The 14051-nt window shown below is 36.3% G+C and overlaps 1 protein-coding gene across 2 annotated transcripts; it reads right to left on the reverse strand.

The window, feature by feature from the left end:
* Positions 1-2827: 2827 nt before the first annotated feature.
* LOC114734593 (cell division cycle protein 27 homolog B) lies at positions 2828-13633 on the reverse strand. Of its 2 annotated transcripts, XM_028922215.1 has the most exons (16): positions 13466-13570; positions 12493-12565; positions 12175-12284; positions 11788-11834; positions 10798-10895; positions 9620-9930; positions 9217-9372; positions 8346-8562; positions 6826-7052; positions 6629-6694; positions 5812-5931; positions 5113-5189; positions 4430-4549; positions 4123-4342; positions 3751-4032; positions 2828-3306 (listed from the first exon to the last, which is right to left on the reverse strand). In XM_028922215.1, exons 1-16 carry the CDS (start codon positions 13568-13570, stop codon positions 3256-3258), a joined length of 2280 nt encoding a protein of 759 aa, XP_028778048.1. In that variant the 3' UTR covers positions 2828-3255. The 2 variants fall into 2 exon arrangements, with proteins under 2 accessions (XP_028778048.1, XP_028778049.1); XM_028922216.1 differs by lacking the exon at positions 2828-3306 and having other exon boundaries at positions 3963-4032; positions 4146-4342; positions 13466-13633.
* Between the last annotated feature and the right edge of the window lie 418 nt (positions 13634-14051).

The raw sequence follows: 14051 nt of genomic DNA on the forward strand, positions 1-14051 counted from the left end.
CTTTGTGTACAGTTCAACCCAACAAATAAACTCGACAGAATCTCTCACGAGATGGCTCATTAGAAATCTTACCAATGAAAGGCATATGGGTGGCATACCTGGGACCCTGCTTTTTGGGGTGACTTGGGGTGACTTGTTGCAAATTTGGAAGAGCCAAAATAAAGCTATCTTTTTAGCTACCCCACGAGACCCAAGGGGAATAAGGATGAGAAGTTGGGCTTTTGTAAAGGAATGTTTGAATGCAAGAGGAATGAGGAAATTGACCAGGATAAATCGCAAGAGTAGAGAAGTGCTATGGTGTCCTCCTATTGAGAGGTGCGTCAAATTGAATTCGAATGGAGCGTGTAAGGGAGAACCCGGCATGGCAGGGTGTGGCAGTTTAATTAGAGATTCGAAGGGTGAATGGATCTGCAGTTTTGTGAAGAAGATAGGTAGCTATGGGGTTCTTGAAGCTGAGAGCTGGGGCTTGAAGGAGGGTCTAGATTTAGCATGGGATCTGGGCTTCCGAAAAGTAGAAGTGGAAGTGGATTTAGAAATCCTGTTGAAACAAGTTAAAAGGAAGGGAGTTATTTGAGCAGTCTAGATAGGCAGATCAAAGATTTACTAGATCAAAAATGGTGGATTCGAGTCGTAGCAATCCCTCAACAAGCTAATAGAAGTGCAAATTTCCTAGAAAAACTCAAATAGGATATGAGATCTAGAAGAAGGTTATGGTTTCAACCACATCCTATGTTGAGATCGAAAGTGGAAGAGGAAAGCTTACTATTCGAGGAGGCACATGCCAAGACTGGGGAAGGTTAATTTGTTTTTCTTTCTTTTTGAGCCTTTGAGCCCCACTGTATTACCCAATAAAAAAGCTTATAGAGATGTTACAGGTTTCTATCTCAAACAAGAAAGATATATCTTGAACATGTTAGACAAGTTCAGTATGAGAAGTTGCTCTCCTTTACCAACTCCTATAGTGGTAAGTAGACACTACTCCAGAAACAATGGGAAACCCTTGAAGAATCCTATAGTTTATAAATAAGCTGTTGGAGCCTTACAGTATCTAAACAATACCAGACCAGACATTGTTTTTGCAATAAACAAACTAAGTCAATTCCTTTAAGCTCCTACATAAATCCACTAGCAAGCACCCAAAAGAATCTTTCATTACCTGAAGGGAACCACTAATCTAGCCCTGCATGTTCGACCAAGCACACATCTCAAACTTCAAGGTTTTTCCGATGCTGATTGGGTCGTGCGTCTGGATGACCGTCGTTTAATTGGGAGGCTATTACGTCTTTCTTAGTGATTCACCTATTTCTTGGTCTGCAAAAAAACATGTAGTGGCTCACTCTAGCGCTGAGTCTAAATACAACTCATTGGCTAATTTAGCAGCAAAACTCGCCTAGCTCCAATCACTGATCGGAGAATTTGGATGGAAATTGAAGACTCCGCTGATAGCTTGGTGCAACAACTTAAGTGCTTTAGCCCTAGCTTCTAGTCTTGTCTATGATGATTGCTTAAAACACATTGAGCTTAATGTTCATTTTCTACGAGATAGAGTTCTTGACAGGAAGCTTTCAGTTCGATACATCCCTTCTTCAGATCAAATAGTGAATCGTTTAACCAAGGCTCTGTCTCATTCCAAGTTCTGGGCTTTCAAAGAGAAATTGGGCATTGCAATTTCACCTGGGCCTAGTTTGAGTGGGCATGTTAAGTTTAATGTTAAGTTTATCCCGGATTACTTCATAAGCCTAATAGGCTAAAGCCCACTAAATAGCCCTGTAACATTTATTATCCTGGATTCTTCCATGGTACAGAATGTATAGTACATACATGGCACTCTCTTATGCATTCTAGGGTTTGCCACCTTACCTATTTATTAAATAAAAAATACAGTGAATAGTGTACCTCATTTTACACATTTCCTTTCTTATAAAAGACTTTTCTGGAAGCAAGCCGACATTCTCACCAAAGTCATTAGCAACACCAAGCAAAGTAACCTAATGCTAATTAAAACGCAGAACGATTTAAGAGAGCGAGCATAGAGAAGAAAAGAATACCCATTTACTATTGCAATTTAAACCAAAACCACAGCTCCCAGACCCACCTATGGAGGCCTAGACCCTTGTTTTAGAGGAAGGGAGAGAAGGGATCGGGAAGGAAGTTTCAAAAAGAGAAAAAAAGAATGAGGGCGAGAGGAAGGGTGAGAAGGGATGGGGGGAGAGGGAGAGTGAGAATGAGGAAGATAGGAAGGGTGAGGAGGGATTAGGAGGGAGAGAACGAGGGGGAGGGGCAAAGTCATGTTGCCATGGAAGCAATCAAAGTCAAAATTAACAACCATAAAGGTTAATTATGGACATTTTTGTTACGAAATAAAGCTTCCAAAACATATTATAGCTAAAAATATCCTTCTCAATCCTAGTAATCCTTCATGTAAAGTTTTAAATCTTATCTCATTTTAAATTATTATTATAATAATATCTCAATTTATCTTTCTACAATCCACTATCATAAAGCATCATCAACTAATATTAATTCAAGTATTGTTAAATCCTTTTTATTTGATCTAACTGCTATTAAGTTAACAATAGCGTGTAACATATGGCATATATCTATTATGACAATGGCAAAAAAAAAAAAAAAAACCCTATCTAATTTAACAATACTCAGATTATTTGTTAATTTCAAAAATTAAAAGTACAGGCAACAAATTTATAATAGAATATTTAATTTATATCCAAACAAAGCGCCATGGGAGGACATGAGGATAATGTAAAAGCCACGAGACAATTCCAATTTGATGCTCTGTAGTTATGTGCCATTTCTCTACCACTTTCAATGGGGGGAAAAATTGTCGGGTTTTCTGGGTTCAGTTTCAGTAGAAAAATGGAGGTATAACCAGTAGGAACTTTCCGGGACCTCAACCCAAGGGTATGAACAATTGAATGAATAGACTAAATAATGATACAAGTAATACGTACATCTAGTAGTACATGTAAAGAAGCTACTTTTACTATGAAGCTTACATCAGGTCCTCCTATACTACTGCTCTTAGTATGTGAATGTGCTACAAAACTGAGGTCTCTTTATAGACAAGAAAGTGATAGATATTAGCTGCATGAATGAATGAATACTCAATCAAGCATTTGTACAGCCTTTTATACACAATTAGCCGAAAGCACAAGCCGAGCCAACTCCTTATAGCCCAAGGATGAGAATCACATCTTGTGTTAGCTGTGTTTTGAACTTCATTCATTCTTCATAGAGCTACAAGTTGTCTTCAATCTCATCAGGTACATGCAATTTCTCAATTGCAGCCTATCATGGGAAAATTAACAAGCAGTCAAGTTGGATAAGCATAAGAGAGAGCATAAATTTAAGGACCTAATTGTAAAATTAGGATCATGAGACAAATTTTTTGACTAAAAAAAAATGATTTAAATCTTGTGATTATCAACCTGAGGCCACTGAGGTTTTGACAGCTTGAGGAAATGTTTTACTCAACTACTTGCAAGAAATTCCTTCTGGTTCTAAATTTTGTATATTTGAGTTCAAGGGTTGTTTTGTTCATGTAGTAAAGTGCTAATTTTATAGTTGAATCTCAGTTCAATAAGGTAAGAAGCAATTTCTCCTCATTAAAGGAGAAATGACAAGTTTTAGTGCTTCCAGCCTTCCACCTAAGTCCTAATCACAATCAGATAGATTGGTAAACTACGGAAATGGTTGGCAATTTGCAAAGGATTTGGTGTTGTAAGAAATTACCTTGATGGCAGCAGCATCAGTTGCAGACGGTTTCAAATCCAAAGCCATACCATAATGAAGCATTGCTCTCTGATGCATGTTGCGCCTCTTGTAGATCTTGCCCATCAAAGCATAGACACTACTTTCACGAGGGGCATACTCTTTAAGTTCCTCTAGGACTTCCAAAGCTTCGTCAAAATTTTCCAAGCTCATGAGTATATTGGCCTTCTGATACATTGGAACAGGGTTTTTCTTATCCGCTATAATAGCCCTCTCCATGATCTTCAACGCTTCCTCACTTCTCTATCAAATCATACAAGTATAATTTCAGAATGCTAGATATAAAAATTCAATCATGGAAAGCACTCCTAAAAATAGCCGCAAGAGATTAACCTTTAAAGCATGCAAAGCAGTACCAAGGTATGACATTATAACAGAAGAGCGAGGATTAATTTGGAAAGCCATCCGAAAATGATGTTCAGAGAACTCAAACTTCTCCTGGCGAAGATATATCATCCCAAGTCCATACCAGGCATTGTAGTGTCTTGAATCAACACTGAGTGCACTCTGGTAGCACTTAATTCCATTCTCAAAATCTTCAAGCGCTACATACCTACAGGCAACAAAACACTGGACGATAGAGTTGCTGAAAACATATGAAAATTACGTAAGATCCTGCATAAAAGTAACATGGTCATACTCATGTCCACAAAGGGTGTGTGCATAAGCAAATCTGGGATTCAGTTGAACGGCTCGCTGAAAATTCTTTAGTGCAGTTTCGTGATCTTTCTGCAGGCTGTAGCAATTACCCATGGCGCACCTACCAGAGCATTCAATTGAACAGAAATAAGGTTAATGCAGGAGCCAAAAAATAGACAAAGCTTTCTATTTGAGCCAGACAAAATATGTTTGCACTAACATCAGTAGCAGCAACAAACAGATAAAACCCTTGTGCCTTAATACTGTGGTGCCAGCATCACATCACAAAAGAATAATGCACATTTTCGTAATTGCATTTGAAATTTTAGCTTCCAGCAGGGAGAGAAAAAGATGTCGTTTTAAACCTTTTGGCAATATGAAGAAACATCACTGGCAACTAACAATGAATTCGAGAAAAATTAATTTCAGTCCAGAGAAATAGAAATTTCAAACACCAAATCACAATTTCAATATGCCTAAATGTGGTATGGCATCTCTAAAGAAAAATGTACATCTGTCTACGTAAAGGATGCAGTTTTACAGGCGTGCCCACCCCCACAGCACACACACACACACAGGCAGATCTTTTGGACCTTGTGGCAAAATGGTGAAGAAAAAATATCAGTGAAAAGAAAGATGAAATTTATACCATCAAATAATCACAAGACAGTTCAGCATGCCTACCAAGATTGAGGAGCTAAGCGGTCAGTTGATATCAGTTCCTGTGCCAGATAACTTAACTTCATATCTTCCTTTAAATGCTGCAACAATGGAAAACGTCATCTCTACATATGTCAAGACTAGAGATCATCTAGGAGATATTGTCACAAGTTGAGAGTGATTAACATCAATGATGCAACTTGAGATATGTTATAGAATAGCCTTATATAAGCTTGTTATCAGTAGAGGCACAATTAGAAGGATCCTCACAACTATAGGCAAAATTACTCAGTAATACGTTTCCTTTCCTAGAGGTCCCAATTCTGTATTTAGAGAGCGAGCTATTTTTATGAACAAAATCACTGAATCATTTGTTACCCTCTGATTCTCATGAATAGAGACCACTCAATGAATCTGCAAAGGCTTCAAAGGAGAGTTGTAATGGAGCAAATAATAAAAGAGAAGACAAGTTAGGAAGTTGTAGTTAGTTCGAGTTGTTTGGCTAACCGCTTTCTTTATATATACCAATGTACCAAGGGACGAGGAGGACAAGTGTCTTGGTTGATGAAACTCTTCATCTAAATCTCCCCTTTTCCATCTTTTTTCATCTGTCTCTCTCTCTCTCTTTATTTTTTTAACATTCTCAAGGAGGCCATGTAAAAGAGAAATCAGTATGCTTTACTTAGCATTGGTATTATCTATGATATACTATATTTTACTCACATAAAGGACTGTTGAGTATATATCCATTCCTTCCAAGCTATAAGGTGTGATCTGACGAGCATGGCGAAAGGCCTGATCAGCTTCTAAATAATCAACTAATTCAAAGTATGCTTTTCCAACCTGCAATAGAACATAACAATGTAGCATTACAGAGTCAAATGCACCGCTAAAGAACTGACATAAGATATAACCGAGAATAGTGAGAGATGTATAGGAATTCAAGAACCTAAAGATTGAAAGAGTGCAATTGCATCAACAAAATGAATTGGCCCAAAGTCTGACATAAATGATTTCTTGATGACATCAATTTAGGTCTAGCTAGATAATCTAATCTAAGTTGTATAATTACTAAATATGTTTGTTTTATGCTTTTCAGTTTACTATATTCAAAAAGGGCAAATATATTGGTCTGATGCAGAGTTAGCGGGTTCATCAGGGGTTAAAATTTAAAAGAAGTTAGAAAGAATGCTAAAAAATTTTACATATATGTCTCCATATTTTCTATCAATCTCGTACAATCCAATCAAATTGAAATAGTCATACTCACCACCATTTTATTACATTGTGACCTTACTATTCAAGTTTTGCTCCACAGTACCAAGAGAACCACAATTTCAACAGATTTAAATACTAGAAATATCATAAAAGTACATCACAAGTTAGATTTAAAAAGAAAACAGTAAAAGAAAACAAAACACCAAATGCATCAGAATTTAGCCGTCATAAGTGAAGGCATGCTTTCATTTTCTAAATAGTCAACAGAATTGGAAAACATCATAAGAATGATGGTAAATCTTTAAATTGATGCTTATGTTACCTGAGAAAGAACCCAGCCTGTGTTGTAATGCTTATGTGGAAGTTTCATATATGTTTCTAGTGCATCCTGCACTACCAATACACAAACATGAGAAACAGTCAAGGAAAAGCTATTTTCCTCTCAGGTTTCTTCCCACTATTAAGTGGACAAATATATAAAAACTAACTTGCTACCCTACCAAAATAACCAATTAATACCTGGCATCTGTACAGGCAGGCAAGTCGATAGCCCTCACCAAGAATTCTCAATAGGCTTAATACTTCTGAGGCACCAGTGATGACTCTAGAAAGACTCAAGACTTGCCCACCAACTAAAAAATTCGATCCTTCTTGTTCACAAGATTTAGCTTCAATCACAGGAGATGAACTAGCAGTTGTTGAAGAAATATTTAAACGGGAATCATCGAGAACATCATTACGGCTCCCTAAACAATTAATAAACGAAGAGGTATTAGTAATGTAGCTCATAGCTACTTACTAATTATTAAAATAACTCCGGAGTTCTTAAATGATAGAGTAGATTTTTAAAAATCACAAAAACCAACAATATCACTGGAAATGAAAAATCCTTCAGAGGATAAATAATACGATCCAATCAGATATTATTCCAGCAAATTCTTTTCAAAATCTTTACCAATATTATATTATATTTTGCAGAGATTAAATTTCAACATAGGCATGGCAGCATATATATTTTGCTACCAGACATCACCCATTTAAGCAGAATCCATAGGCACTAGACAGTAGACAACAGCATCTGTGGTTTGAATTTGCATTCTGACAATATATATTGTAACTTGACTAGTATGAGCACTCTCTCCGGTTCAAAATATAAACTAAATTTTACCCATTTACGTTTATCAAGAAACTAGTTAAAATCAGTTTAAAATAATAAATATGCGAGGCATGTATTCCCCCCCCCCCCCCAATATGCCCTTATTAACAAATAGAATAAATAAAAGATGCAATAAACGAATAAAAAAGAAAAGAGAATATATAGGGGTAAAATTGGAAAAAACTCTTAAATGCTCAGACAAAAGTGAATGTTCTCATTTAAAAAAAAAAAAAAACCAAGCCTCTCCAACAAAGCTTATCTTATATTTTGAACCAGAGGGAGTACTAGAAACACTACACATCTGCATATAAATGGACACTAAATAGAGTTGAGAGGACGAAGATGGAAAGAAATCAAACAAAACAGAAGGGAAGACAAGGAATGAGAGTGGACAGATAATAACTTTTCTCCCCCTTGTTTGAATAAACATTCTCCTCCACATTGGAAGTACTCAATAATATAAAGGGGGAAGAACTATGGAAGTGAAAGGTTAGTTGAAAATCATTTATTATCCTCCCTTGCTCATTAATAACTCCCAAAAAATAAAAGGTTTTGATGAAAATTCCTTTAACTCCCCTTCCCCTCCTTTTTAATAACTTCCAATTAACCAATTAAGGTAGCATTATCCCCCATCAAACAATTCATTTGGGGACTGACAGCAGTCAGTCAATACCTCAAGAAATTGAAGCTTTTCTTGCTCCCTCCACCACTCTTACATCAAAAAATTAAAAAGGAGGATAAATGGATCATCAGTTAAGATGCAATTTGTAATGAAAATAAATGGATAAATTACTAGTGAACCAAAACAATAGTATTGGTGAAGGGAGACTTCTCCACAAATGCACATAAAACAGTTTCAATTTCATGTCTAAAGATTCACCACCTTCATCAATATTTTCATTGGCCCATGATGTCCCTCTACGAACTGTCGTGTTACGAAATGCCATGGAGCTGAACTTAGAACTTCCAAGATACTTAGAAGAGTTATTATTTCCATTTCCAGATACACCGGCTGCGCTAGCATTTACATTTACACTTGCATCATTAGCAAGTCTGGTGCTACGTCGAAGCCCTGAATCAGAAAATAATCTACCAGAAATCTGAAAAATGAAAGGCAAGAAATGGTTGAGAAGAAGAAACCTCAATATCAAGAAAGTATACATATAAATGCAAACATGCAGTACATTTTTTAAAAACACTAAGTTAATTGAAAGTTCTGCTCCCAATGTGCAGCAATTCAACTTGATGCAGAAAGTAAAAATACAGAGACTAGAAATCAAAGCTATAAGTGACCTGGTATGCTGAGGAACGAAGAATGCAGAAAAGCATGAACTTTGCAGTTGATATCAAAACCAATAAAGGAGAATCAATGGCATTATAAATCCAAAGCTAAACTCAGAACCCGAATAAAGATCATAAATAGATGAGATGTCCAATAATGCTGCTAGAGTAAATCTGACATTCCTCAAATGAAAGAAACTCCCAACTCTAACAAAATATTTGACAACAGATCGTCAGTTCACAAGTTAACCATATGCAAAAAGTGTCAAGTGCCACCAATGCCTGAAGAGATAAAAGCATCCACAATTAGCAAGGTACTTTAGACTCTACCACTTTTTTTTGTCCAAATTAATATCTCTACACAAAGTAACTTCCACAGGTTGATGAGTCTCTCATCTTTCTCCTTTTTTTATTAAGCAAACTTGCATAGGGAAGTAAAATAACAAAAGACTAATGGCTTGAAGGTCCTGAACCTTTCGTAACTTTCCCTCATCCACAAACTTTCTTCGAGGAGCTTGGATAGTTGAGTTCACTGTTGACTTGGGAGAACTGTCAGCACCAAGCGTGCTAAGGTTTGGGCCGTTGGGCTGCATATTCCTACACAAGGGGGGTGGGGCAACACCTGACAGCTGCAAAAACCATTTTAGAAAGAGGATATCAAGCACTAACATTAAACCAGTTGAGAAAGTCATGTTATCTTCCAATAAAATCATAGAAATCAACATCACTTTCAATTAACATTTCATACTATCATTTTTCAAAAATGTAGAAACAATGACTTGGTTAACAGTTTAATATTTCCACAAATTTTTCATAAATAATTCAATTAAAGCAAAAAAGCTGATCAAGAGACAATATCAAACTAGATGCAATTACCTGTGTGGCCATTGGAGAAGGGGTATTATAAAATGATAAGTTGGAAGGACCACTATTAATAGGTTGACAGGCAGTTCCTGCTACTATAGATGGCCCATTGTGATTTCCGGGAACATCCTTTAAATTATTGCCTTGCACGTGTTTTAAATGCCTTGGACTCATATCTTCTGAGGCAAAGTGTTTGGCAGAAACCACATTACGGTCCTCAGCTGATGTTTGCAGGCTTGGAGAGGCTGAATCATTTACATATTGTTTTTGTATTTGTTGAGCAGCTGCTTCACCAAAAAATGCAGTTGCTTCTTCGGCAGAACCTAACATTTAGAAAACAGAATTAGGATGATGGTGATGATCATGATCATGATGACAAAATATGCAAAGGAAAAAGAATCATTACTTTATTCATCCATTTTGACAAACAATGAAACAGTCATGTAATAAAAATAAGGTTATTTTGCATCAGTTAGTTCCATCTACATTCTGTGCATGGAATTTAAGTAAAGAACAGAACTATAGTGAATAAGGAGGCTTGCACAGAGGCAGAACATTCACAAATACAATGGGGTAGCCCCTCTTCCCGTTATTCATAATGACATGAAAATAGAAGTTAACTACAATATAGACTCATACAGATAATGGTAAAATTGTTCTTAAAAAAAGATAATGATAAACAATAACTAAGAATCCTAAATAAATAATAATAAACTCTTAACACTCTAAATGATGATGTACTTTTTCTAGATAAAAACTTAACTCCATATCCAGTTGAAGTTTCACTTTCTCAACACTCATTCTCAAGTTGAAGATTATACAAGCTTCAACTTGTTCTGAATAAATCCCAATTCATTATAGAAAATGTATCTAGAAGGGGACATCTAGACATTGCACTAAAACTCAAAAACTTGACACAGATTTCGTGATCCTTCTAACATCCTCGGTAGACAAACAACAGCTCCCATAATTGTTTGACCTGTTTCTCACATGCAGTCTCCCTAAGATTCTCTTAGCAGCTGCCCTCTTTGGCTACATCATCTAATAAATATGCTCCAACATCTATAAGTTTTCAGTGTACAAATCTTGAGTAGCACTCTCAAGCTCGCTTAAATGACCAAGGGTCTCAATCTGTCATGCCCAAAGAGTGCTGTTAATCAGATAGTAAGATGAGTATCATGGTGTCTTACCTAATATGCACAACTCATCATATGCAGACCACATCAGCGGATCCATTGATAGCGCCAACTTAAAATGATGTACAGCACTCCTCCTTCTGTCAGTGTACCTGAAAAAGGAAAATAATAATTGGAGGGAGCAAAAAAGGACAAACTTTGCAGAATGTATCTTAAATGGATGGATAGATGTAGAAATGTAGGAGGGGTGAATATAGCAAGAGATAAATTAAGAGTAGCAATGAATTCAGCTATTTAAAGACGAGGATCCAATGGAAATCAATCCCCCAAAAAGAACCAAAACAACATAGAGATTCAAAGCACAATACAAAATCCTTTATGGGAATTAAAAAAAAAACAAATATCTAAGAAACAAGAGATGGACAGAGGTCATAAAGAAGAACTGCGCAATTGAAAAAAAATTATTTCATTAGTAATCCGTTTTGTAGATAGGGGCACCTGCACAAGTCTTGAACACTATTGATCAAATCAGCATTTTAGCTTAGCAAAATAGATGCCCCAGAGCTGGTTAAAAGTCCAAGTTCCAAGTGTTCAAATCAAGTTATGCAATATACTCAAGAACATCATCAATGGTTTGCCTTATCCAGCAAGCAGTAAATTATCTGTCACGCTAAAAATATATAGTATCTCAGTGATAAACCTACCCATGAAAGCAAAAACATTTTGGTATGAATATCAATTCAGTCCCAAAAGCATTATAAACACCTTTTGTTGGATCAGTTTTTGAAATTCTCAAGCCTTATATAGATCGGTCGCATGAGAAAATGATTTTTGGGTTCACGATATGACTATCACTCCATTTAGCTTCTTGCACAGGCCAGATAGGAAAAACTGAGATTAAAGTTTCCCATTTATGAGCACCATGACACAATCTCAGGTACTTATTAGATTTGATTTAATGAAAATCAGGTTGCTTCCTCTAACACAAGAGTAAAAGTATGATTCACACAAATTCATCGACAGTTGATAAGATGCATGACCAACCTATAAATGAGTCCCAATAGATATTGACCAGCTGCACCATTTGGAACCTGCATAGCAAGACAGGCAACAAAAGTGAAATAATCATTCACCTTCTTGGATAAAAAGAAACCTAAAGCGGAACAATGTGCATTATAGAACCCATGTGATATAGAATAACGCATATGCATCCAAGTCCGTCTTTACCAGAAAGAAGGCAGACCAAGAGTATTAAAAAGGGAGAGAGAGAAGGGGGGGAAAAAAAAAAAAAAGAGGCAGACCTAGAAAAAGATTGGGGTAAAAGCCTATCAGTTAATGCAAAACATGTTCTTGCAGCCAGGAGACTATTCTGATTCTTATTTAAAAGACACATGAGATTATGTTAAACAAAATATCATATATGCATGATACCTCTGCACTAGGTTCATTAGCAGGGCATAATGCTGCTTCAGCTTCCCTAAGAAGACCCATTTGATAGCACGATATGGCAAACAAGTACCGGGATTGAGCCATTTGTGTTCCTTCAAGCAAAAAAAGAAAAATAAAGAAAGAAAGATGATAGGCAGATACAATAAGAGACACTGCATTGCAGGGACAGAAAACAAAGGAAAGAAAATGCCATCCCATATACATATAAAACAAATTAAAGTACAACAAACAAAAGAAGGATTTACATGTACAGGTGTATATCAAAAGTTGATTAAGACTCTTATACTGCAAGAAGCATACCCTTTAAGATATGGTAAGCAGAATAAGCTTGATTGCTCTGCAAATAACATCCAGCTAATAATTGCAAATTTGCCTGGACAAGGGAACGTCAGTTGTTAAAACTAGCACGAATAGGGAAAAAGATGACATTCTTCAGCACAAGAGAATGAATGAAAACCCAGAGAAAGGGCCTGAAACAAATTTCATTAGCAAGAAGTACAGATCACAAGGTTATAAGAGCGCAATTCTGTTCTAAAAACTATAAATTTTTTGAACAATGTTGAACGATGTGTCTCATTGTTGAGTGTAATTGAATTTAAGGTACACAGTGTTAGGTGACGTGCAGACAAGAGTTTCTATACAATAGCAGCTGCACAGAAAGTGATCTAGGGACTCTAGCCCTAAAGCTAAAATTTTTGAAGTAACAACCCATGTCACACCAAATAATCATTTGGATACACCAATACAGTTACGAAGTTCATTCAAGGTAGTTAAAAAACGCTAAGAAATCCTTCCAGTAGTACTGTAGTTGCCACTTCAAATTTTGGAGGAATAAAATCATCATCTACTACTCATTACTGTCAGAAAACTAATTAAGTTCTAAAAGCAGCAGATACTACCGATATAACCCTATTAGGCATATGACTAAACCAGAAACGCAGAGAGGCCAGGAGGCTAAAACGTAAGGAGCCAAATCTTCCCAAAACAACCACCACTCTAGAACCTCAGAAGTAACACTTGAATCAAATAGCTGGGTTATCTATTAGAACCATCGATCTCGAGGCATAAATATCGGCACCTTGCTTAGAGGCACAAAGGAATGAAGGGAAAATATTAAACATTGTAAAGTTCTTACTCTAAGCAACCGATTAACGATTAACGATTTCCACAATAAAACAAAATGAATGAACAGGCAATCACAAGGCGAAGTCCCACTGGTGAAAAACAAATATTATTTATATTTATGGGGGAGAGGAAAAACAAAGAATAGTGCCTCAGTGGGAAACTCGGCGCAGAGACGCTCGCATAAGAAGATGGCGTTGTTGTGCATGAAATGGCGAAGACTCTTCTGCACACAATCTGTGAGTATCCCTTCCATGGCTGGTGGGTTCGGAGGTGCGATTGTGTGTGTGTGAGAGAGAGAGAGAGAGAGAAGGGGGGATTCCGGTTTTTGTTGGGGCACCTGCTGGTCTCGGTTCAAATCTCAGGGTATTTGAAATTAGGTCACGTGACAGGTGAGCCATGAATTCTATACGTTGGAGAAAGGAAGAAAATATTTGTAAAAAGAAATAATAACAATCGTCATCATCGTGGCCTTCAATCATAATCATGATCTCATGATATTTTTAACTAAATAAATCAAATATATTTAAAAAAACTAGTTATGTGATTAAAATTATCTAAAATTAACGCAATTGTTATAAAAATAAAATAAATATATACTGACGGAAGGTTAAAAAAATTATAAAACTAGAAGAGAATTGGAGAGAAGATAAATGAGAGGGAATATTTTGGGAAAATGACAACAAAATACTACCTAAATTTCAAAAAGACAAATAAGACACTTGAATAAGTAAAAT

The sequence above is a fragment of the Neltuma alba genome, unplaced genomic scaffold, assembly GCF_004799145.2.
Source record: "Neltuma alba isolate B1F8T4 unplaced genomic scaffold, ASM479914v2 tig00013118_pilon, whole genome shotgun sequence".
NCBI classification, from domain to species: Eukaryota; Viridiplantae; Streptophyta; class Magnoliopsida; order Fabales; family Fabaceae; genus Neltuma; species Neltuma alba.